The sequence below is a fragment of the Microchirus variegatus genome (genome assembly GCF_963457635.1).
Source record: "Microchirus variegatus genome assembly, chromosome: 12".
Classification (NCBI taxonomy): Eukaryota; Metazoa; Chordata; class Actinopteri; order Pleuronectiformes; family Soleidae; genus Microchirus; species Microchirus variegatus.
Window position 1 is genome coordinate 28,939,008 of NC_139813.1, and position 22,866 is coordinate 28,961,873.

The following is a 22,866-nucleotide window of genomic DNA, read 5'->3' on the forward strand; positions in this document are numbered from 1 at the left end:
CGCCCACCTTCTCCTGCCCCTCCCCTGCGCTCTGATTGGCTGTCTGGGACCAATCACCTCCTTCCTTCAGTGACAGGAGGTTTCACACTGTATGAAATGATTTTAAAGCTTTTAAGTTGCACATCATCTTTGATTTAATGTTGGTGATTATATTTCCTGACCCCGCCTCCAGGCTCGGAGGGGGCGGGGCTATCACAGTTCAATGTTTGTATGGAAACAGAAAGAATAAAAGAATCTGGTGATTAAAGATGTTCTGCGCTGTGATTGGTCCGTGCTGTTGCCTTGGTGATCAGTTCTTCCAGCGGATTTGCTGAAAGAGAAGAAGAAGAGATGGTCACATGATGATGATGATGATGATGATGAAGGTGACTCCTCCTCCTCCTCCTCACCGTATTTTCCAGAAGCTTGATGATCTTCCTCTCAGCAGCTGAACCTTTCTCCACCTTCTCTCTGTATCCTAGCAACAGCCGTCTGTCCTTCAGCTCTCGGTACGTCTGACAGACACACAACAGGTTTGGTTAAGCCCCGCCCCCTTACGTAGCCCCGCCCCTCTCATGTAACGTCGTGTCTCACGTTGATGACGATGTCGTGACATTTGTGTTTGTGAGCGAGTGAAATCCTCAGGTCGGCGTCGTCCACCAGAGCCACGTACTCCTGCAGCACCTGTCAATCAAACCACACAGCTGTCAACGCCGGACACGCCCCCTCAGCCCCGCCCTGCTGCCGACACGCCCCCTCTGACCTGCGTGGGGGCGGAGTTTTTGTGCAGGACGTCGACGACGCGGTGGAACGTGAGCGGAGACTTTTTCCTGGTGAAGCCAAACCAGTTTCTGCTGGAGAACAACGCGTCCACGTCTGGCCACGCCTTCAACTTCGCTCTCGCCGCCAACGCCGTCACGAAGAACTGCTTCTCTGAGATCTGAGGTGAGAGGGGCGGAGTCAGGGAGGGAGGGGGCGGAGCCACTGACACAGCAAAGACAATCAGGTCAATGTCAGTTCTCACCCTGAAAGACTGACGCAGGCTCAGTGGACTGCTGACGGCGCCCTGGAGACGCAACACAAACACTGTTGTCATGGTAACCTCAGTCTCGGTGTGGTATAGTGTGTGTGTGTGTGTTGTCATGGTAACCTCAGTCTCAGTATAGTGGTAGAAACAGCTGTAGTACAGTGTGTTGTCACGGTAACCTCAGTCTCAGTGTAGTGGTAGAAACAGCTGTAGTACAGTGTGTTGTCACGGTAACCTCAGTCTCAGTGTAGTGGTAGAAACAGCTGTAGTACAGTGTGTTGTCACGGTAACCTCAGTCTCAGTGTAGTGGTAGAAACAGCTGTAGTACAGTGTGTTGTCACGGTAACCTCAGTCTCAGTGTAGTGGTAGAAACAGCTGTAGTACAGTGTGTTGTCACGGTAACCTCAGTCTCAGTGTAGTGGTAGAAACAGCTGTAGTACAGTGTGTTGTCACGGTAACCTCAGTCTCAGTGTAGTGGTAGAAACAGCTGTAGTACAGTGTGTTGTCACGGTAACCTCAGTCTCAGTGTAGTGGTAGAAACAGCTGTAGTACAGTGTGTTGTCACGGTAACCTCAGTCTCAGTGTAGTGGTAGAAACAGCTGTAGTACAGTGTGTTGTCACGGTAACCTCAGTCTCAGTGTAGTGGTAGAAACAGCTGTAGTACAGTGTGTTGTCACGGTAACCTCAGTCTCAGTGTAGTGGTAGAAACAGCTGTAGTACAGTGTGTTGTCACGGTAACCTCAGTCTCAGTGTAGTGGTAGAAACAGCTGTAGTACAGTGTAGTGATCAGCGGCATGTTGACGATCGGAGCTTTTCGAGGAAACTTCTTGAACATTTCTGTCTTTCCTTCACGCTCGTTCTGTCCATCGGTTACCTAGCAACACAAGAGTGTGAGGGGAACATGAGTACACACACACACACACACACACACACACACACACACACACACACACACACTCTCTCACACACACACAAACACACACACACTAACCTCCATGATGATCTGTTTCTCTAACAGAGTGATGTGATCCTGAACATGAGCCGAGTCGTCAGCAGAGAACGGAAGACTGGAAACAAACAAACAAACAGTAAGTAAAAAACAAACAAACAGTAAGTAAACAAACACTAAGTAAAGCAGGGACAATACATATTAATGACTTAAACAAACAAACGCAAACAAACCGTAAATAAACAAACAAACAAACAGTGAGTAAAGAAACAAATATAAACTATTAGTAAGTAAACAAACAAACAGTAAGTAAACAAACAAATACACAAACAATAAGTAAACAAACAAACGTAAACACACAATCAGTAAGTAAACAAACAAATACACAAACAGTAAGTTAACAAACAAACAAAAAACGTAAACAAAGGTAAACAAATAGTCAGCTGTGACTCACCTGAGGCAGCCTGACAGGAAGTCTCGCCTCTTGTTTGGATCGGAGATGTTCAGGTGTTCTTTATACTGCAGCAGCTGTCGCCATGGAAACAGCAAACTGTCACTGTTAGCATGGATGCTAGTGTTAGCATGGATGCTAGTGTTGGCATGTATGCTAGCGTTAGCATGTATGCTAGCGTTGGCATGTTTGCTAGTGTTGGCATGTATGCCAGCGTTGGCATGTATGCTAGCGTTAGCATGGACGCTAGTGTTGGCATGTATGCCAGCGTTAGCATGGATGCTAGTGTTGGCATGGATGCTAGCGTTGGCATGTATGCCAGCGTTAGCATGGATGCTAGTGTTGGTATCCATGCTAGTGTTGGTATCCATGCTAGTGTTGGCATGTATGCTAGTGTTAGCATGGATGCTAGCGTTGGCATGTATGCTAGTGTTGGCATGTATGCTAGCGTTAGCATGTATGCTAGCGTTGGCATGTATGCTAGTGTTGGCATGTATGCTAGTGTTAGCATGGACGCTAGTGTTGGCATGTATGCCAGCGTTAGCATGGATGCTAGTGTTGGCATGGATGCTAGTGTTGGCATGTATGCCAGCGTTAGCATGGATGCTAGTGTTGGTATCCATGCTAGTGTTGGCATGTATGCTAGTGTTAGCATGGATGCTAGCGTTGGCATAGATGCTAGCGTTGGCATGTATGCTAGTGTTGGCATGTATGCTAGCGTTAGCACTGTCTACATACCACTGTGTCCTCTGTCCTGCCCAGAGATCTGAGGACAAATGGACAAAGAAAAATGGGACGTGAGAACAACAGACAGATGTGAGACAGACAGATGTGAGACAAACAGACAGATGTGAGACAGGTGAGACAGGTGAGACAAACAGACCTGAGCAGGTCCAGCAGCAGCTTCTGGTCTCTGGTCTCCGTCAGATAATGGATGAAATGTCTCAGAGCAGTTTGTCTGGACTCAAGCTCCCGAAACAAAACCTCTGAACAAAAGACACAAGAATGATCCAGGACCAGGTCTGACCCAGGACCAGGTCTGACCCAGGACCAGGATCAGAAAAACTCACCTTTACTCAGACTCCTCTTCAAATAAATCAAGACCTAAAAAAGTAACTTTGTGTCAGTGATGTTGTCAATAAAGTTTTTTGTTAAAGGTCCCCTATTGTGCAAAATCAACTTTTTAATCTTTTAGTACTTATATTTGGGACTCAGTGGACCATACCAGTCCCCAAAATGTGAAAAAACAAGACTCAGTCATGTTTTAGTGGTTACACTTTGTGTAAGTATAGGTGATAAAACACGCGATGTTTACACCTCCTGACCAAGTGACGACAGTGCGTACATTTCACCGTGAATGTTGGCACCCCGCCAGGCAGAGTACTTCACAGAGTACTTCACAGAGTACTTCACAGAGTACTTCACAGCTCCACCATAGCTCCCCACAAGCTTCACAAGCCCTTTGTTGTTGATTGTGTATGTAAATTCCTATGCTGGAGCGACACCTTGAACGCACCAGTTACGTGCCTGCGGTTAGCGAGTGACATGTGTGGATCAGTGATATGAGGAGCACACGTTTGAAAGCACTGCAGAAAGATGTAGATGTTGTCCTACATTTCTTCTCAACCAAAGGCTGCCTTTCTGTCGTGTTTCCACGTTCTCTCCTCGTGTTGTTGATCCACACACGTCACTTTCAGTCGCAGTAACACTGGTGCGTTCAGGGTCTTTTTCTAGCATAGGAATTTACATACACGCCACCTCAGTAACAACGGGTAAACGGACATTACTATGGGGTCTATGGAGCGGGGGTTGTGACGACGCTGCATGACAATAGGTGATAAGTGGTGACAGTTAGATCAACACTCCCCTTGAAGCAGTGATGTGTGTTTACCTGAGTCTCATTCACATGTAAATGATCAGGCACAAAACAGAGCGTTTTGAAAAAGGCTGTTTTAGCAGATTATTGAACTGTTATTGTTCTTCATCCTTATGATATTTTGACTAAAGCATGACACAGACATGTTCATTAGGACATCAGGACCTAGTTTAACTTGGGTTAATATGGTATAATATGGGACCTTTACTAAAGTTTGTTGGTAATAAAGTTTGTTGTTAATAAAGTTACCGCAGTGATGACGTTTCCATCGTGAGCGCTGACGGAAAAATCCAGAAGAAGAAGTTTATCGTTAAGAGAACGAAACTTTTCTAGAGACACGACCTGAAAGACAAGAGGACACATTCACTCATTCATCTCTCCAGAGAAGACAAGAGGAGACATTCACTCATTCATCTGTCCACACAGAAGACCAAAGGACACACTCACTCATTCATCTGTCCACACAGAAGACCAAAGGACACACTCACTCATTCATCTGTCCACACAGAAGACCAAAGGACACATTCACTCATTCATCTGTCCACACAGAAGACCAGAGGACACATTCACTCATTCATCTGTCCACACAGAAGACCAAAGGACACATTCACTCATTCATCTGTCCAGAGAGAAGACAAGAGGACACATTCACTCATTCATCTGTCCAGAGAAGACAAGAGGACACATTCACTCATTCATCTGTCCAGAGAGAAGACCAGAGGACACATTCACTCATTCATCTGTCCAAAGAGAAGACAAGAGGACACATTCACTCATTCATCTGTCCAGAGAAGACAAGAGGACACATTCACTCATTCATCTGTCCAGAGAGAAGACAAGAGGACACATTCACTCATTCATCTGTCCAGAGAGAAGACCAGAGGACACATTCACTCATTCATCTGTCCAAAGAGAAGACAAGAGGACACATTCACTCATTCATCTGTCCAGAGAAGACAAGAGGACACATTCACTCATTCATCTGTCCAGAGAGAAGACAAGAGGACACATTCACTCATTCATCTGCTCTTCCTTTCACAGCGTGACCTCCTGACCTTTCCCTGCTGCATCCTGTGAACCGTCTCCTCAGGCGACCAATCACTGACCAGGTCCTGACGATGACATCATCAGTCACATGACATCATGATAATCATCAGATTAACAGTAATCAGATTACCTTGTAATCAGATTACCTTGTATTCAGATTTGGGTTTGCGGAGTTCTGGAGCGTAGAGTTTGACGGACGAGTCGCTGAGGGCTGAAACACAGTGATGACATCATCAATGACATCATCAATGACATCATCACTCACTCACATTCATCCGTTCATTGGACTCACAGTCAGTGAACGACTGGAAGTTTCCTCCTTTTGTTTTTCCTGCAGAGAAACAGAGGAAACATCTGGTGAACACATGAACCATGTGATGAACACATGAACCCTGTGATGAACACATGAACCCTGTGATGAACACATGAACCCTGTGATGAACACATGAACCATGTGACCATGTGATGAACACATGAACCATGTGACGAACACATGAATCACCTTTGAACAGTGAACTCAGTGAATATCCAGAGTTGCTCTTGCTAACGTTCGCTACGTCTGTGCTGATTCTGGGGAAGGGGGCGTGGTCTCTGTCTGTCCTCTGATTGGACGCTGCAGTCTCTTTGACCGACCATGAGATACCTGCAGAGTGACAGGATGATTACAGAGGCACAGAGCAGTGATGATGTCATGATGATGTCGTGATGATGTCATCATACTGCCCACAGGCTCCCCGCTCCAGCTGACTCTCTCCACGTCGTCTTCATCGATGTCTTCGTCCACCAGACCACGGATACTGTTCACCGCTCGCTTTGACTCCTGCAGCTGAGACACAGGCGTCACCACGGTAACCACAGAGTTAACCACGGTAACCACAGAGTTAACCACTCCCCCATCACTGTGACATCATCATCATCATGTGACTTACTCTGCTCAGTTCATCGTCTTCATCGTCAAACGTGAACGCTTTAAATTTGGAACTGTTCCAGTAATCTTCTTCATCTGTCCTCGTCTTCATCATCTGACACACACACAGAGAGACACACACACACACAGAGAGACACACACACACACACACACGACATTATAATAATAGAACCATCTTCAAATAAACAACTGTGTGTTTAGGGTTAGCAGGAGGCTACTTAGCATGCTAGTAACATGCTAACAGAAACGCTGAGAAGCGGCGGAAACTGTGACGTCATTCCTCGGCTGTTTAACTTGGGCGTGTCACAGATTATTAACACGTGTTTTGAATCGATTAATCAATTAATGTGATCAATAATCAGCTGTTTTACCTTCGCTGCGCGAGCGTCTTCTTCTTCTCTCACGGAAATGTAACGGCTTCCGTTCCGACCGCGCGGTGGCAGCTGGGAAATATAGTGACACGGTCTGAGCTGAGGCTGAGCCTGTCAGATGACGTCACGGGCAGTGTGTGTGTGTGTGTGTGTGTGAGTGTAACCATGGAAACAGAATCACTTTAAAAACAGTCTTTAATAAACTTAAACAGGAAGTTAAAAACATTTTTAAAAATCAGTAACAAAAACAAAAGATGATGTTTGATTATTGATCAGGTCAAAGGTCAAAGGTCAACTTCCTCCTCCTCACAGCCGTAATCTGAAAGAGAAAAAATCAAGTCCTGCTGTATTTTCACAATAAGAGCTTGTTGTATTTTCACAATAAGAGCCTGTGGTATTTTCACAATAAGAGCTTGTGGTATTTTCACAATAAGAGCTTGTGGTATTTTCACAATAAGAGCCTGTGGTATTTTCACAATAAGAGCTTGTGGTATTTTCACAACAAGAGCCTGTGGTATTTTCACAATAAGAGCACTAACCTCCGACCAGCTGCAGAGCACTGACACACTCTTCCTCCTCCTCTTCCTCCTCCTCCTCCACAGTGGGCGGAGCAGCTGTGGAGGAGGAGGAGCCAGGCTGTGGTTCAGGGTCATGTGACGTTTCTGCTGCAGCCTCTGATTGTGTTGTTGTTGTTTGTGTTGTTGTTGTCATGGTGACGAGGGTTTGTGCCTGACAGGAGAAAGTCATTAGGTGAGTGTGTGTGTGTGTGTCTCTGTGTGTGTGTTTGTGTTTCTGTGTGAGTGTGTGTGTGTCTCTGTGTGAGTGTGTGTCTCTGTGGGTGTGTGTGTGTCTCTGTGTGAGTGTGTGTCTCTGTGTGTGGGTGTGTGTGTGAGTGTGTCTCTCTGTGTGTGTGTGTGTGTGTGTCTCTCTGTGTGAGTGTGTGTGTCTGTGTGTGTGTCTCTGTGGGTGTGTGTGTGTCTGTGTGAGTGTGTGTGTCTCTGTGGGTGTGTGTGTCTCTGTGTGTGTGTGTGTGTCTGTGTCTGTGTGTCTCTGTGTCTGTGTGTGTCTCTGTGTGTGTGTGTCTGTGTCTCTGTGTGTGTGTGTGTGTGTCTCTGTGTGTGTGTGTGTGTGTGTCTGTGTGTGTGTGTCTCTGTATGTGTGTGTGTCTCTGTGTGTGTGTGTGTGTGTCTCTGTGGGTGTGTGTCTCTCTCTGTGTGTGTGTGTGTGTGTGTCTCTGTGTGTGTGTGTGTGTGTCTCTGTGGGTGTGTGTCTCTCTGTGGGTGTGTGTCTCTGTGTCTCTGTGGGTGTGTGTGTCTCTGTGTGTGTGTGTCTCTGTGGGTGTGTGTGTCTCTGTGGGCGTGTGTGTCTCTGTGGGCGTGTCCTTCCTCACCTGAGGCTCCTCCCTCTTCTTCTTCTTTGTCGTAGTTGAAATGAGACGCTGAAACCTGAGACCAAAGAGAACGTTAACCCTGATCACATGTACATATATATGTGTGTATAAATATCTGTATATACGTGTATATATACACATATACGTGTATATATACATGTATATGTGTATATATACACATATATCTAATATCAGAGTTTATTGATGACGATCAGTTATCGATGTCTAACCTCTTCCCCATGATGCTAGCATTAGCAGCTAGCTCGTGGTTAACTCCAGACGACTTCCTGTGGCGGCGGCGGCGGCTGAGTCTTTGTTGTGTGTCTGTGTTTGTGTTGTTGTTGTTGTGGGCGGGGCTGCAGTGGGCGGGGCTACTGCCCCCCCCTCTGCTGTTCAGATCTCTAAGAACGTCGTAGTTGATTTTTCTAGAGATTTTCTTCTTCTCCAACATCTTTTCAATCGCTTCTCCGGCTGTTAGAGCTTCAACGTCATCACCTCTGCTACACTTCTTCTTCTTCTTCTACACACAGACACACACAGACACACAACGTCATCACCTCTGCTACACTTCTTCTTCTACACACAGATACACACAGACACACAACATCATCACATGACTCTTACCTTCTCTTTATACGTCCCCTGTTCTTTCTCTTTCCTGATCCTCTCTTCTTTTTCTACACATTTAAAAAAAGCTTTGAGTGAGTTTGTGTCACAGTGAAGTATTATGGTCTGTGAAGTATTATGGTCTGTAACAGTGAAGTATTATGGTCTGTCTGTGAAGTATTATGGTCTGTCTGTGAAGTATTATGGTCTGTCTGTGAAGTATTATGGTCTGTGAAGTATTATGGTCTGTCTGTGAAGTATTATGGTCTGTGAAGTATTATGGTCTGTCTGTGAAGTATTATGTAACAGTGAAGTATTATGGTCTGTTCCTGTGATGATGATGATGATGATGATGAAGACTCTGACCTCTCTGCTCCTGCAGATATTCTGCGTTCTGTTTCATCCAAAGTTCCGTCTTCACCTGAACTTCCCTGTCGTTCAGGATGTACTGTAACACACAGTCACACATCACTTCCTCTGCACACCCTTTCACAATAAAACACCAGGAAGTAGAAGCTTCTGCACTGACCTTCTCAATCTCCTGATCATCGATGTCCTCCAGGTCCAGAACGCCACGCTCCGCCTCTACATCTGCACAAAAAACATCTTACTCATCGTGATGTCATCATGTCGTCATGGTGATGTCATCATGATGTCATCATGTCATGGTGATGTCATCATGATGTCATCATGTCATGGTGATGTCATCGTGATGTCATCATGTTATGGTGATGTCATCATGTCATGGTGATGTCATGGTGATGTCATCATGTCATGGTGATGTCATCGTGATGTCATCATGTCATGGTGATGTCATCGTGATGTCATCATGTTATGGTGATGTCATCATGTCATGGTGACGTCATGGTGATGTCATCATGTCATGGTGATGTCATCATGATGTCATGGTGATGTTATCATGTCATGGTGATGTCATCATGATGTCATCATGTCATGGTGATGTCATCGTGATGACATGACGTCATGGTGATGTCATCATGTCATGGTGATGTCATCATGATGTCATCATGTCATGGTGACGTCATGGTGATGTCATCATGATGTCATGGTGATGTCATCATGTCATGGTGATGTCATCATGATGTCATGGTGATGTCATCATGATGTCATGGTGATGTCATCATGATGTCATGGTGATGTTATCATGATGTCATGGTGATGTTATCATGTCATGGTGATGTCATCGTGCTCTGGTCTTACCCTCAGGTGAAGGGTCACAAGTCTGTTGGAGGTCAAAGGGGGCGGGGCTTGTCAGCTGACCCAGAATCGTGGCCAGAGGGGCGACCTGGCGTAAAGCTCCGCCCCCCTCTTCCACTGGACCCACTGCCTGTTGGACGCTGTCCGTCTTCTTGTCTTGTCCCACCTCCTCCTGCATCACCTGACACAGGAAGTCCTGGGTCAGGTGTTGGGTGGCAGCCTGGAGCTCCGCCTCTTCAGACTCCGCCTCCTCCAGATCAGACGCCGACGACAAAACTTCAGTGTCCTCGGTTTCTTTAGGGTCTGTGACGGGACAAAGGAAAGACATGTTGAAGACATGGAGACACACAGGTGGTCTCATGTGGACTCAGGTGGTCTCAGGTGGTCTCAGGTGGACTCAGGTGGACTCAGGTGGTCTCATGTGGACTCAGGTGGTCTCAGGTGGTCTCAGGTGGACTCAGGTGGTCTCATGTGGACTCAGGTGGTCTCAGGTGGTCTAATGTGGACTCAGGTGGACTCAGGTGGTCTAATGTGGACTCAGGTGGTCTCAGGTGGTCTAATGTGGACTCAGGTGGACTCAGGTGGTCTAATGTGGACTCAGGTGGACTCAGGTGGACTCATGTGGACTCACCAATCTCTTTGGCGTAGGCAGCGTAGATTCCTCTCAGTTTAGGTCGACTCTTCTCCAGCTCCGTCTCAATCTCGTTTTTGTAGCAGCTGATTTCTCCTGAGAGGACGAGGACAAAAAGACTTAAATTCTCCTGTCTCTTTAAGTGTCCTTCTAAGTGTCCTCAAAACCCCCGTGTACCCTCGTGTCCTTCTAAGTGTCCTCAAAACCCCCGTGTATCCTCGTGTCCTTCTAAGTGTCCTCAAAACCCCCGTGTACCCTCGTGTCCTTCTAAGTGTCCTCAAAACCCCCGTGTACCCTCGTGTCCTTCTAAGTGTCCTAAAGTGTCTGAGATGGTTTCCTAACAGTCCTTCTCAATTGTTTTGATTAGAGGTCAAAGGTCACGTGAACCTTGGTAACTGACCTTCGACCTCGTCGAGCTTCCTGGTTAGCTCATGCTCCAGCTACAAAGACAAAGACAACAGTTATTGATCGTGGGTCATTAGTTATTCGTTCATGTGCAGCAGCCAATCAGAGACAGGGGGCGGGACCTGCTGCATCTTGGTCTTGTGTTGTCCTGCAGTGAAAGAAGGCGGGTCACATTCCTGATCTAGATCCACTCGCATGAACTCATCGATGGTAAGCTGACTGGTGGGTGTGTCCTCAAACTCTGTCAACCTGTAGGGGGCGGAGCAACGCCATCTACTGTCATGACCTGCTGCTGTGATTTACTGTAGAGATCTACTGTGATCTACTGTAGAGATCTACTGTGATCTACTGTAGTGATCTACTGTAGAGATCTACTGTGATCTACTGTGATCTACTGTAGAGATCTACTGTGATCTACTGTAGAGATCTACTGTAGAGATCTACTGTGATCTTCTCACCTCTTCCTCAGAGTGGTCTGACAGACTTTCACCACACTGATCACGTCCTTCACTGTTCGTCGAAACGTGTGCATGCGAGCTGCAACAAGAAGAGCTGACACACACATGAACACACACACATGAACACACATTATTAATTCAGACGAGGAATCGTGATAAAGTGATGATAGTGGTGGTTGCCATGGTGATAAAGTGATGATAGTGGTGGTTGCCATGGTGATAAAGTGATGATAGTGGTGGTTGCCATGGTGATAAAGTGATGATAGTGGTGGTTGCCATGGTGATAAAGTGATGATAGTGGTGGTTGCCATGGTGATAAAGTGATGATAGTGGTGGTTGCCATGGTGATAAAGTGATGATAGTGGTGGTTGCCATGGTGATAAAGTGATGATAGTGGTGGTTGCCATGGTGATAAAGTGATGTTAGTGGTGGTGATAAAGTGATGATAGTGGTGGTTGCCATGGTGACGTACCTGCTCCACACAGACCTGACGGTCGTCGTCCCGTGTGCATCCAGTCTCTCTTCATCCTCTGAAGAAGACGAAGAGCCGTCATCGACACGTCATGAGTCTTTGAGCCAAAGTCTAACATGTGAGCGAAACGAGGGATGTACAGACATGGGTCTGTGTGTGTGTGTGTGTGTGAGAGTGTGAGTGTGTGAGAGAGAGAGTGTGTGTGTGTGAGGGTGTGTGTGAGAGAGAGAGAGAGAGAGAGAGAGCATTAGTTTCAATAAAAATAAACAAAGTTGTTTTTATATGTATACGTGTGTATAAATACATATATATGTATACACACACACACACACACACGTTTGTATTACTGATGTTGTTTGTTTCACTTTTAAAAAAATAAAGTCAGTCATTGTCTTCATTAAATCATTAAATCATGAAATCACTTCTGTGTCTTTATGATTCTCAGCCTGTTCTAAACCTCAGTGACGTCATCGCCTCTGTCGCCACCTGGCGGCGCAGCGCGGCGCAGCAGCAGCAGCAGGATCTAAGATGGCGGACAGAGAAACAGCGTCTGCAGCTGCTTTTAACTCCTGAATCACGACAACGACGGATTAACACGCGGTTATCGATCATCGCTGATTATCGATCACATCAGAGGCGCTCGTGCACGGTGACTGCTCTGGTACGAGCGCTGCACGTGGAACCGGCGGGTCATATGATCCGCGTCCACGCTGCGGGTCAATCTTCATCAGATTAGACGTTAATCTCTGGGATTAGTGTTCAGTTTTTCACGTGATTTATTTTGCCACATATCTCTGACAGGAAGTCATCGTTATGCTGCGCATGTGACGTCACTGCTCAGGGAAGATGGCAGCTGAACTCTTGTCCACGAGCCTCCCTCACAGTGACGTCACAGAGGTGGAGGTGAAGAAGAGTTTCATTGAGCAGAACCAATCAGAGCCGGCGTCTGAAAACCAGAGTGAGCGAGACGTCGATGACGCCATCAACGCCAGCGATGACGCAGACAGGTGGCAGGCGGCCCCGCCCACTCTCCGAGAGAGGTGAGTTATGACGTCATGCAGATTAACTGTCAATACTCTGGTGACCTTTCACCCCGTGTCAGCTAGGATTGGCACCAGCAACCCCACGGCCGTCATGTGATGTTTGTTTCTCTGCAGGAACGCTTTGATGTTCAACAACAACCACATGGCCGACGTTCACTTCCTCGTTGGTCCTCCAGGGGGAGCTCAGAGAGTCCCAGCTCATAAGGTACAGTTCTACTTCCTGTCTGACTCATACAGGAGTTGTACTTCCTGTGTGACTGTGATTCACGAGTTGTACTTCCTGTCTAACCCTGGTCTCCTGTCTAACCCTGGTCCTGGTCTCCTGTCCAACCCTGGTCCTGGTCTCCTGTCTGAACCTGGTCCTGGTCTCCTGTCTGAACCTGGTCCTGGTCTCCTGCAGTACGTCCTGGCCGTGGGCAGCTCAGTGTTTGGAGCCATGTTTTATGGAGATCTGGCTGAAGGACAATCTGACATCCAGATCCCTGACGTGGAACCAACAGCTTTTCTCATCCTGTTAAAGTGAGTCCAAAGTCAGGGTTCTGAGTTAGAGGGAGGGGGACTAGTCAGAGGGAGGGGGGTCTAGTTAGAGGGAGGGGGGTCTAGTTAGAGGGAGGGGGGTCTAGTTAGAGGGAGGGGGGACTAGTTAGAGGGAGGGGGGTCTAGTTAGAGGGAGGGGGGACTAGTTAGAGGGAGGGGTGACTAGTTAGAGGGAGGGGGACTAGTTAGAGGGAGGGGTGACTAGTTAGAGGGAGGGGGACTAGTTAGAGGGAGGGGGACTAGTTAGAGGGAGGGGGACTAGTGAAGAGAACATAAGGAGTTTATTCTAATGAAGAGAAAAGTGAAGGATTTTTCTGCTGTTTTCATGGATTTTTCACTTTTAGTTTTTTAATAATTCAAACCAGTTTTTGTGATTTTTCAGCTTCTTTTCTGGTTCTTTGCTCCATAAAAAGAAAGAAATGATTCAAACCAAAAAAGTATTTGATGAATATTTAAACTACGTGGATGTGTTTGTGTGTACTTGTACATGTTCAGGTACATGTACAGCGATGAGATCGAGCTGGAGGCCGACACGGTGCTAACGACGCTCTACGCTGCTAAGAAGTACATCGTTCCTGCTCTGGCGAAGGCCTGCGTCACCTTTCTGGAGACCAGTTTAGAGGCTAAGAACGCCTGCGTCCTCCTGTCTCAGAGTCGTCTGTTCGAGGAACCCGAGCTGACGCAGCGCTGCTGGGAGGTGATCGACGCTCAGGCAGAACTCGCTCTGCATTCAGACGGATTCTGTGAGATGGACCGACCCACGCTGGAGATCGTCCTTCAGAGAGAAACGCTCAACGTACGAGAGGTCGTCGTCTTCCAGGCGGTTCTGAGCTGGGCGGCTGCTGAGTGTCAGCGGCAGGGTCTGCCCGTCAACCCGGAGAACCAGCGCACGGTTCTGGGTAAGGCTCTGTACCTGGTCCGGATCCCGACCATGACCCTGCAGGAGTTCGCAGACGGAGCGGCTCAGTCGGACGTTCTAACGCTGAAGGAGACTCGTGATGTTTTCCTGTGGTTCACCGCCACCACAAAACCAAGACTGGATTTTCCTCTGGTGAAGCGGATGGGTCTGGCTCCACAGAGGTGCCACCGCTTCCAGTCCTCAGCCTACCGCAGTAACCAGTGGCGCTACAGGGGGCGCTGTGACAGCATCCAGTTTGCAGTGGACAGGAGGATCTTCATCGCTGGACTGGGTCTGTACGGGTCGAGCAGCGGGAAAGCAGAGTACAGCGTGAAGATTGAACTCAAGAGACAGGGAACCACTGTGGCCCAGAACGTCACCAAGTTCCTGTCAGACGGCTCGAGTGGAACATTCCCCGTGTGGTTCGAGCACCCGGTGCAGGTGGAACAGGACACTTTCTACACCGTCAGCGCCGTCCTGGACGGAAACGAGCTGAGTTACTTTGGACAGGAGGGGATGACTGAGGTGCAGTGTGGGAAAGTCACCTTCCAGTTCCAGTGTTCCTCGGACAGTACCAACGGGACCGGTGTGCAGGGGGGGCAGATCCCTGAGCTCGTCTTTTACTGCTGAACGCAACTCAAACTAGATCTGTAAACGCAAGCATACACTGTTGCTCTGAGCTGGAAGCTGATTAGCTCAATGAAAACCCCCAAAATAAAGTGTGTTCCTGTTTGTTTGGAGTTTGTGTCCCTGTCCAATACCTGTCCAGTACCTGTCCAGTACCTGTCCAATACCTGTCCAACACCTGTCCAGTACCTGTCCAATACCTGTCCAATACCTGTCCAGTACCTGTCCAACACCTGTCCAGTACCTGTCCAGTACCTGTCCAATACCTGTCCAATACCTGTCCAACACCTGTCCAGTACCTGTCCAATACCTGTCCAATACCTGTCCAGTACCTGTCCAACACCTGTCCAGTACCTGTCCAGTACCTGTCCAACACCTGTCCAGTACCTGTCCAGTACCTGTCCAATACCTGTCCAATACCTGTCCAACACCTGTCCAGTACCTGTCCAGTACCTGTCCAATACCTGTCCAATACCTGTCCAACACCTGTCCAGTACCTGTCCAGTACCTGGACATAATCAGTTTGTCACATGTAACTGTGGAGTAAAGAGTGAAAACTGTTTCTCTTTGTTTTTCTGTCTCAACGACTCAGTGGAGTTAGTTTATATAAAAACTTTAGTTTAAACTAGGAGTCAGGTCATGGGTTAGGGTGGGCGGAGTCAGGTTAGGGGGGGCGGAGTCAGGTCATGTGCTCACCGATGGCGGGTGCGTTGATGCAGAGTTCACGAGCCAACAGCAGGAAGGTTTTTCCCAGGATGTAAACATTGACCTGGAAACAGGAAACAGTTAACAACAACAACAACAACAAGGTCCAGAGAGAGCAGCTGACAGAAGGTCAGAGGTCATCATACCTGCAGGAGGTCACTCAGGTCCAGCAGCATGTCTGTCACACCGGTCAGGAAGAGTCTTACAGTAAGTTCACACACACTCACACACACACACACACACACAGGTGGTTGCTAGGATACGTGGCGTCCCTTCAGTGCGACACACCAGGTACAGACAGGCCGCGATCACGTGCTCCATCTTTCGTCCTCTGGTCAGATGTTTACTGACGACCATCTTGAAGAAGTTGAAGGCCGTGTCCAAACAGTGCTGGTTCAGCTGCAGCTGACTGCCCAGCTGCTGGATCTGACGCTTACCTGAGAGCACACACACACACACGGGTACACCTCATCATCATCATCATCTTCATCACAGATGATGAAAATGATGATGATGATGATGATGAAGATACTCACCGCCCTGCAGCGTCTGAGCTCTGGACTCTTTACCAACACTGGTGTGGAAACCAGAACCCAGCTGAGGAGCTTTAACTGGACCTGAAGGAGAAGAAGAAGAGGTGAGTCCATCTGTCATTCATCTGTCCAATCATTTCATTTCATTCGTGTCATGTGTTTGTAGGCTCCGCCCCCTGATCAGACTCATCAGCATCAGCTGGTGACAGTGATCATGTGATTAGGTCAGCTGCTGCAGAGCCACACCTCACAGAGACCACTGCTCTGCCATGACTGCAGCCACCTTTCTCAGGTGAGTTTGTGTCCACACCTGAGGACGTTTGTCTCACACTGAAGACACAGAAGACAGAGGAGACACTGTTGAGACAGAGGAGACACTGTTGAGACACTGTTGAGACAGGGTTGAGACACCTCAGACGGAGGAGATGACTGTTTTGTCTTTTCTTTCAGACTTCTCTTCACCTGTACTTTGTTTACACGATCAACGACTGAAGGTAAAGTTGCTTGTTTATTCTTTGTGATGTCACTTCCTGTTGAACTCTGACCTGTGGTCAAACCTCTCAGGATTGGTGGAGACTCCAGTCCAGTCCCAGTGTAGAGACCGTTACCTGTGGATCCACGTGGTGTCTCCACAGACGCCACGTTTCGAGGCTGTAGGTGAGTTCTTTGAGTCGATGCACACAAATGCACAGGTGACCTTTGACCTTTGACCCTGGGATGTCGTGATGTAGATGGAGACGGCGTCCACGTCATCGACGATCAGCTGGCGTCGCAGTGTGGTTACAGCGTCAGTACGTTAGAGGCAGATGACGTCACCACCTTCAGAGCTTCCTACTATTCCTGCTTCACTCACAACCAGGTGAGGGCGGGGCAGAGGCAGGGGGGGCGGGGCAGAGGGCGGGGCCTCCTCAGCCAGCGTGATCAACTCTTATTTTCTTCTTCAGAACGATGAAGTTTTCACGTTCAGATTTAACGTGATGGTGAGCGATGATGGCGGCGACTGGACCGGACACTCGGTGTCTGCTGCATGTTCTGCGTCATGGACTCAGAGGGAGATCATCTGTGAGGACCACTACATGGAGGTGAGCTCAGAACATCACACCATCTGAAACCACATGGTCCTAAAGCATCAGGTCATGTGACCCAGGTCAACGTGAACAAACAGTCCTCGTGTGAAGGCGGTGACCACGTGTGGCGAGCAGCTTTCTCTCAGGTAACGTCCCAGAAGCCTCAGCTCCCAGCTGCACACGGGTTCTGTCACTGTAACGACGCGTCTGATTGGACTTTAGGCTCAGAAGATGGCCACGCCCACCTGGCAGCTGTTGTTTCTGCAAAGAGACGGACAGGTGTCCTCCATGTCCATCAGTGAGGCGCAGACGCAGGGCTACAGCCTGACCACGACTGACCACAGGGTGGTGCTACGGTCACGGTACAAACAGCAGCAAGCTAACGTCACGATGGTGAGTCAACGTTAACTCGAGTGTCAGTAAGTTCCCGATGTTTCACTCTAACGTTTATTCTAACGTCCCTTTGATAAAGATATTAGCTTAAATTTAAGCCCAAGAAACGACTGTTCTCTGTCGGAGAACACGACAGTTCTCTGTCGGAGAACACAACACAACTACAATATGAATTAGTACCAAAGCTTGTCCTTTTCTTCCTGTTTGTCCTCAGGTGGACGGCGTCCCTGTGGAGGTCGTCCAGGTTTCTCTGTTCTTCAGGAAGCGGCTGGTGATGGTGATGATTGACATGTCCATGGCATGTCCACGTAGTAGGTCATCACAGGGGTCATCACAGGGGTCATCTCAGGGGTCATCACAGGCGTCATCTCAGGGGTCATCACAGGGGTCATCTCAGGCGTCATCACAGGCCTCATCACAGGGGTCATCTCAGGGGTCATCACAGGCGTCATCACAGGGGTCATCACAGGGGTCATCTCAGGGGTCATCACAGGGGTCATCTCCCAGGTCATCACAGGCGTCATCACAGGGGTCATCACAGGGGTCATCTCCCAGGTCATCACAGGCGTCATCACAGGGGTCATCTCAGGGGTCATCACAGGGGTCATCTCCCAGGTCATCACAGGGGTCATCTCAGGGGTCATCACAGGGGTCATCTCCCAGGTCATCACAGGCGTCATCACAGGGGTCATCACAGGGGTCATCTCAGGGGTCATCAAGCTGCTCTCACGGTGTGTGTTGATGTTTAGATTCGGGTTCTTTTGATGGTTCTTGGCTGCTGTGGGCCGTTCCTCGGGACATGACCCCTCTGGTTGAGGAGGCAGCGATGTTTGAGAGTCAGATGCTCAGTGTGGGCGTGGAGGGTGAGCTGTTAGAAGAAGTCAACGCCACCAGCAGAGGGATCAGTCTAGTCCAGAGAGGGAGTCTGGTCCAGATCACGGTTCCTTTTGGAGCAGAAGGAGGTTATAGAAAGGTAAAGTCTTCCATGTCACAATCTTCCACTGGTCCGGACCACAGGACTGGACCGAACCATTGATGAACTGTTTGTTGTGCAGAGTTTGGTGGTGAACGACATGTATGAAGAGCTGTTTACGATCTTCATGTTGTACGAACACATCTTCACTCTGCGCTACGAAGACGGCAGCAGCTCCGACACCAGACACCGAGTTCTCCGAGTGCTGGAGACGCCGCCCTTATGTCGGCCGCCGTTCACTCTGCAGCGTACGTCAGACTCTGACCTCTGACCTCTGCAGCAACATCAGAAACTCAAGTGTTTTTCAATCAAAACATGTTCACGATGGCATCCTCGTCCTTCTTCTTCCTGCAGAGACAGACGGTCATCTCCAGGTGTTCATCATCTACCTGGGAAACATTCCTGCTGATGTCATTTTAGAGGAAGTGTGGATCAACAGGAAGCAGCTGATGGTGGAGGACGGCGAGCACAGCGTCATCATCACACCGGTCCTTCACGCTAACGGAAGTCGAGCCTACGAGCTCCAGCTGCCCTTTGAGGACGCTGCCGTCCACTCCACGGTGAGGAGGTCTCTGCTTGTTTGTGTGAGTCTTTGTTGATGCTAAGTGTTGTTTCTCCTTCAGTATTTAGGAGGTGGTGTGGTCCAGTACTCTGCAGATCTGAACTTCACTTTAACCATCGTAGCTCAGAGAAGTTCCTATCACCACCACACGTCCGTCAGCACGCGGCTCTTCAACACATGTACGTACAAATGTTACTTCCTGTTACGTCACGGTAAACACTGATCTGAATGAAAGACAAGTTCTCTCAACTCCTGCTCCTCTGAAGTTCCTCCTCCTGTTCTGTTCCTCCTCTGAAGTTGCTCCTCCTGTTGCTCCTCCTCTGATGTTGCTCCTCTGAAGTTGCTCCTCCTATGAAGTTGCTCCTCCTCTGAAGTTGCTCCTCCTTTTGCTCCTCTGAAGTTGCTCCTCCTGTTGCTCCTCCTCTGAAGTTGCTCCTCCTTTTGCTCCTCTGAAGTTGCTCCTCCTGTTCCTCCTATGAAGTTGCTCCTCCTGTTGCTCCTCCTCTGAAGTTGCTCCTCCTATGAAGTTGCTCCTCCTGTTGCTCCTCCTCTGAAGTTGCTCCTCCTTTTGCTCCTCTGAAGTTGCTCCTCCTTTTGCTCCTCTGAAGTTGCTCCTCCTGTTCCTCCTCTGAAGTTGCTCCTCCTGTTCCTCCTCTGAAGTTCCTCCTCAGATAACGGCTCAGTGTTCAAACAGAGGAATCACCTTTAACGTGGTCCATCCTCCTCGAGCCATCAGTCTGTGGGAGGTGGGAGTGGACCATGAAGCTCTGACATCAGAGCTGGTGGCTCAGAGAAGGTACCGCCTCCACAATGACAGCCACAGAACCTCCCTGGAGGTTCCTGTGTTCTCCATCGGATTCACATATGAAGTAAGTACACAACAGCAGTGAGTCTTCAGTGCCACAAGGGGGAGCCTTCATCCCTGTGGTAATTCTAATTCTTGTCTTTCCTCCCCATGAATCTAAAGTTTAAATGATCAGATAATCGTCTTCTTTATTTCAGGACATCAACCTGTCAAACTTTTATGGGACATTTAAACTTGTCCTGAGAGACACCAGAACTCTGGAGGTCCAGACGTCCGTCTCCAAACGCTGCCTCTTCAAAACTGAGGACATGATGGGTAACTACACTGAGCCCAAAGCAGTAAAGTCACGTGACGCAGAATCATTGACCTTATTAAACTGATGGCGTTTGAACACAGTGATAAATAAGTGAGTGGTCTGTGATTTCAGTCTGTGATTTCAGTCTGTTCTGCAGACGGAACCATGACGGTGGTCACCAGTCCAACGTTCACCTGGCCCACAGTCTGGCCCGGCAGAACCAGTCTTCTGGACCGCACCTGTGGACCCAAACAGGCCGATGGATCCAGAGTTCTGTTTGAGTTCAAGGTGAACTCCTGTGGAACCAGAGCCATGGTAGGTGAGAACTTTGACCTGTGGGGGGCAGCATTTCACCTGCTGGTGTACAGCCTGCTGCAAACTCACGAGAGTCGTGTTAGAAATGTATAAAAAAGGTTTGAGAATAAACTTTTGTCAGAATGTTTAAAAATAAAATTATAAACTAGCTTTAAATTGGTATCTTGTATAATAAAAATGTTAATGTTATTTTTAATGTAAGTAGTCGTTAGCGCGAACAGGAAGTCATCACGCTTCATAACATTTGTGATTTTTCTAAAATATTTTGTATTCATTTTATAAAATACATGTTTTGTGTCGTACATTAGCGCGACAGGAAGTGGTCAGACTTTAGGACTTTAGGATTGTCCATCGTTAAAGGACCCTCACAGGACCAGGTTCACCTAGAGGACACTACAGGTACTGCTGTGTTTTCACAGGTGGGAGATTCCTATGTGGTTTATGAGAATGAGATCATCCATGACAGACAGCTGATTCCAGATGGACCCAACTTCATCTCAAGAGAATCTCAGTTTAAGTAAGAACCTAACCTTGGGGCCCCGCCCCTTCCTGTTGGAACACAAACATGTGCCAATAGAAGCAAATGTTGTGACGTTTGTGTTGAGCAGGTTGACGCTGAGGTGTTTCTACCTCCTGAGTGCAGTCAGCAGACTCTCTGTGGACAGGGTCTTCAGAGCAGGGGCTCCTGGGTTTGGTTCCATCCAGGTCTTTGGGAGCCTCGATGGTGAGTCTTAAGAGATTTGAAAGGTGTGTGTGTCTGTGTGTGTGTGTCTGTGTGTGTCTGTGTGTGTCTGTGTCTGTTTGTTTAACCGCAAACCTTTTTTTTGCTGCAGATTCAGCAAATAAAGTCCCTGGGCAAAACTGTAAAAGCTTTGGAAATCCAAACACCCCCCCACTTAATGGAGTCAGCCAAAGCCCTGAGCCTCAACCCAAACCTGGGTCGATCCACTTCACTGAAGGATCAGAAGGACTTCAGTTGGTCTCCTCTCTCCAAACATTTCCAGCCCAGAATCCCAAACCTCAAACTGTCCCTCAGCAGGTTTCATCTGAGCCTGGTCAACACCAAAGTGTCTCTGCACATAATTCCCCCACATCTGACCAGGTTCTGGACCACAGGGTCCAAACACCGAGCTCTGACTCTGAACGTCCAGGACAGGATGGTCCCAATCTTCAGGGTAATCTTTCGTCACCTGACGCTGTCGGCAACCAACGGGTCAACCAAGACCTGGAGAGGATCGGGTCCATGGACAGACGGAACACCGAGAGGATCGGGTCCATGGACAGACGGAACACCGAGAGGATCGGGTCCATGGACAGACGGAACACCGAGAGGATCGGGTCCAATGTACACAACATCAGAATCAAACCTCTGAGCAAACTGCTGTGTTCTGGACGTCAGCCTCAGCCTCCTGTTGGACAGATCTCTGATCAGCCACAGTCAGACCTGGTCCTGACACGAGTCTGCAGTCATGGCAAACACCAGACCCCCCAAGAGCTTCAAGGCCCTAGAGGATCAAACCTTGGACAAGACCATAGACCAGTCGGAGTCAAACTGCACCCGCCTGCAGCGATCGAGCAGGGACCACACCAGAACCAGGACCTTGTCCAAGCAGGGGCGTACACAGGAAACCGTGGAGGACCAGAATCTGTTTCAGCTCAAAGAAAAGTGTTTCTACCTGTGGGTGAGCACAAGAACCGCCTTCTCGATTCTCTCTAGAACCTGAACCAGGGTTTAGTCAAACATTCTTAATATTAATCTGTAAATCTCATTTTTAAACTGAAGATTCTGAACAAAGTGAGTTTTGTGTCTTTTACAAACAACAATTGTTGAATTCAAAATGTTCCGATGATTGTTGTGATTCACTATTTTGTTCAGGATCATCGTGATTACACAAAATCCACTAAATTAAACCAAACCTCCTTCGGTCAAAACTGAGGAAGTTTTGTTTTTGTATTTTTGGATTAATCCTGTCATCTTACATACACTTTATGGTAATAATAGGATTATTCTGGACAGTTAATTTTGACCGGACTCTTTTCTTCAGGTGCGTCTCACATCAGAGTCCGACCTGGTCCTGGTTTCTCTGGAAGATTCCAAACTCAGGACCAGTCCACACAGCAGAACCTCCAGAGTCCAGACACTCTCAGCCTCACACCACAGACCACATCCAGGACTCTGGTCCAAGTCGGAGAACAAGAACCCAAGAACCTGAACGCGTTTACTGGATTTAGTCCAGGTTTAGACCTGAAGGTCCACAGTGGGTGGAACTGTGAGCGTCTGTTTGGATCTAGTGTTCATCAAGGC

General features: G+C 48.2%; 3 protein-coding genes across 4 annotated transcripts in view; 1 reads left to right on the top strand and 2 right to left on the bottom strand.

Annotated features, from left to right (window-relative positions):
* Positions 1-136: 136 nt before the first annotated feature.
* On the bottom strand, positions 137-6,686 carry vipas39 (VPS33B interacting protein, apical-basolateral polarity regulator, spe-39 homolog). Its single transcript, XM_083898714.1, has 19 exons — positions 6,629-6,686; positions 6,259-6,351; positions 6,050-6,155; positions 5,832-5,972; positions 5,622-5,660; positions 5,476-5,540; positions 5,338-5,394; positions 4,532-4,624; positions 3,477-3,510; positions 3,290-3,392; positions 3,145-3,172; positions 2,410-2,483; positions 1,998-2,073; positions 1,746-1,880; positions 1,004-1,045; positions 743-919; positions 574-663; positions 390-494; positions 137-310 (listed from the first exon to the last, which is right to left on the bottom strand). Exons 2-19 carry the CDS (start codon positions 6,349-6,351, stop codon positions 290-292), a joined length of 1,479 nt encoding a protein of 492 aa, XP_083754840.1. The 5' UTR covers positions 6,629-6,686; the 3' UTR covers positions 137-289.
* Positions 6,687-6,819: 133 nt separating this feature from the next.
* brf1b (BRF1 general transcription factor IIIB subunit b) overlaps positions 6,820-22,866 on the bottom strand; it is a 17,217-nt gene continuing 1,170 nt past the window's right edge. The window contains exons 3-19 of the mRNA XM_083899110.1: positions 16,155-16,235; positions 15,882-16,055; positions 15,765-15,796; positions 15,610-15,682; positions 11,809-11,958; positions 11,337-11,430; positions 11,001-11,127; positions 10,874-10,913; positions 10,474-10,569; positions 9,846-10,145; positions 9,154-9,215; positions 8,991-9,072; positions 8,643-8,695; positions 8,249-8,538; positions 8,019-8,073; positions 7,168-7,357; positions 6,820-6,947 (exon numbers count right to left, since the gene is read on the bottom strand). Coding sequence (XP_083755236.1) covers positions 6,913-6,947; positions 7,168-7,357; positions 8,019-8,073; positions 8,249-8,538; positions 8,643-8,695; positions 8,991-9,072; positions 9,154-9,215; positions 9,846-10,145; positions 10,474-10,569; positions 10,874-10,913; positions 11,001-11,127; positions 11,337-11,430; positions 11,809-11,958; positions 15,610-15,682; positions 15,765-15,796; positions 15,882-16,055; positions 16,155-16,235 — 1,934 coding nt within the window. The 3' untranslated portion in view covers positions 6,820-6,912. The remainder of the gene's footprint in view (positions 6,948-7,167; positions 7,358-8,018; positions 8,074-8,248; positions 8,539-8,642; positions 8,696-8,990; positions 9,073-9,153; positions 9,216-9,845; positions 10,146-10,473; positions 10,570-10,873; positions 10,914-11,000; positions 11,128-11,336; positions 11,431-11,808; positions 11,959-15,609; positions 15,683-15,764; positions 15,797-15,881; positions 16,056-16,154; positions 16,236-22,866) is intronic.
* Positions 12,338-15,026, top strand: LOC310935317 (BTB/POZ domain-containing protein 6-B-like). Of its 2 annotated transcripts, XM_083899185.1 has the most exons (5): positions 12,338-12,469; positions 12,610-12,848; positions 12,966-13,056; positions 13,252-13,370; positions 13,884-15,026. In XM_083899185.1, exons 2-5 carry the CDS (start codon positions 12,655-12,657, stop codon positions 14,914-14,916), a joined length of 1,437 nt encoding a protein of 478 aa, XP_083755311.1. In that variant the 5' UTR covers positions 12,338-12,469; positions 12,610-12,654; the 3' UTR covers positions 14,917-15,026. The 2 variants fall into 2 exon arrangements, with proteins under 2 accessions (XP_083755311.1, XP_083755312.1); XM_083899186.1 differs by lacking the exon at positions 12,338-12,469 and having other exon boundaries at positions 12,507-12,848.

Coding starts and splice junctions, on each gene's coding strand:
- vipas39 (XM_083898714.1), bottom strand. CDS start 6,351: ATGATGAAGACGAGGACAGATGAAGAAGATTACTGGAACAGTTCCAAA. Junction 5,661..5,831: donor ACTGAGTTCACTGTTCAAAG/GTGATTCATGTG, acceptor GTTTCTCTGCAG/GAAAAACAAAAGGAGGAAAC. Junction 495..573: donor GTCACGACATCGTCATCAAC/GTGAGACACGAC, acceptor TGTGTCTGTCAG/ACGTACCGAGAGCTGAAGGA.
- LOC310935317 (XM_083899185.1), top strand. CDS start 12,655: ATGGCAGCTGAACTCTTGTCCACGAGCCTCCCTCACAGTGACGTCACA. Junction 13,057..13,251: donor AGAGAGTCCCAGCTCATAAG/GTACAGTTCTAC, acceptor GGTCTCCTGCAG/TACGTCCTGGCCGTGGGCAG. Junction 13,371..13,883: donor GCTTTTCTCATCCTGTTAAA/GTGAGTCCAAAG, acceptor GTACATGTTCAG/GTACATGTACAGCGATGAGA.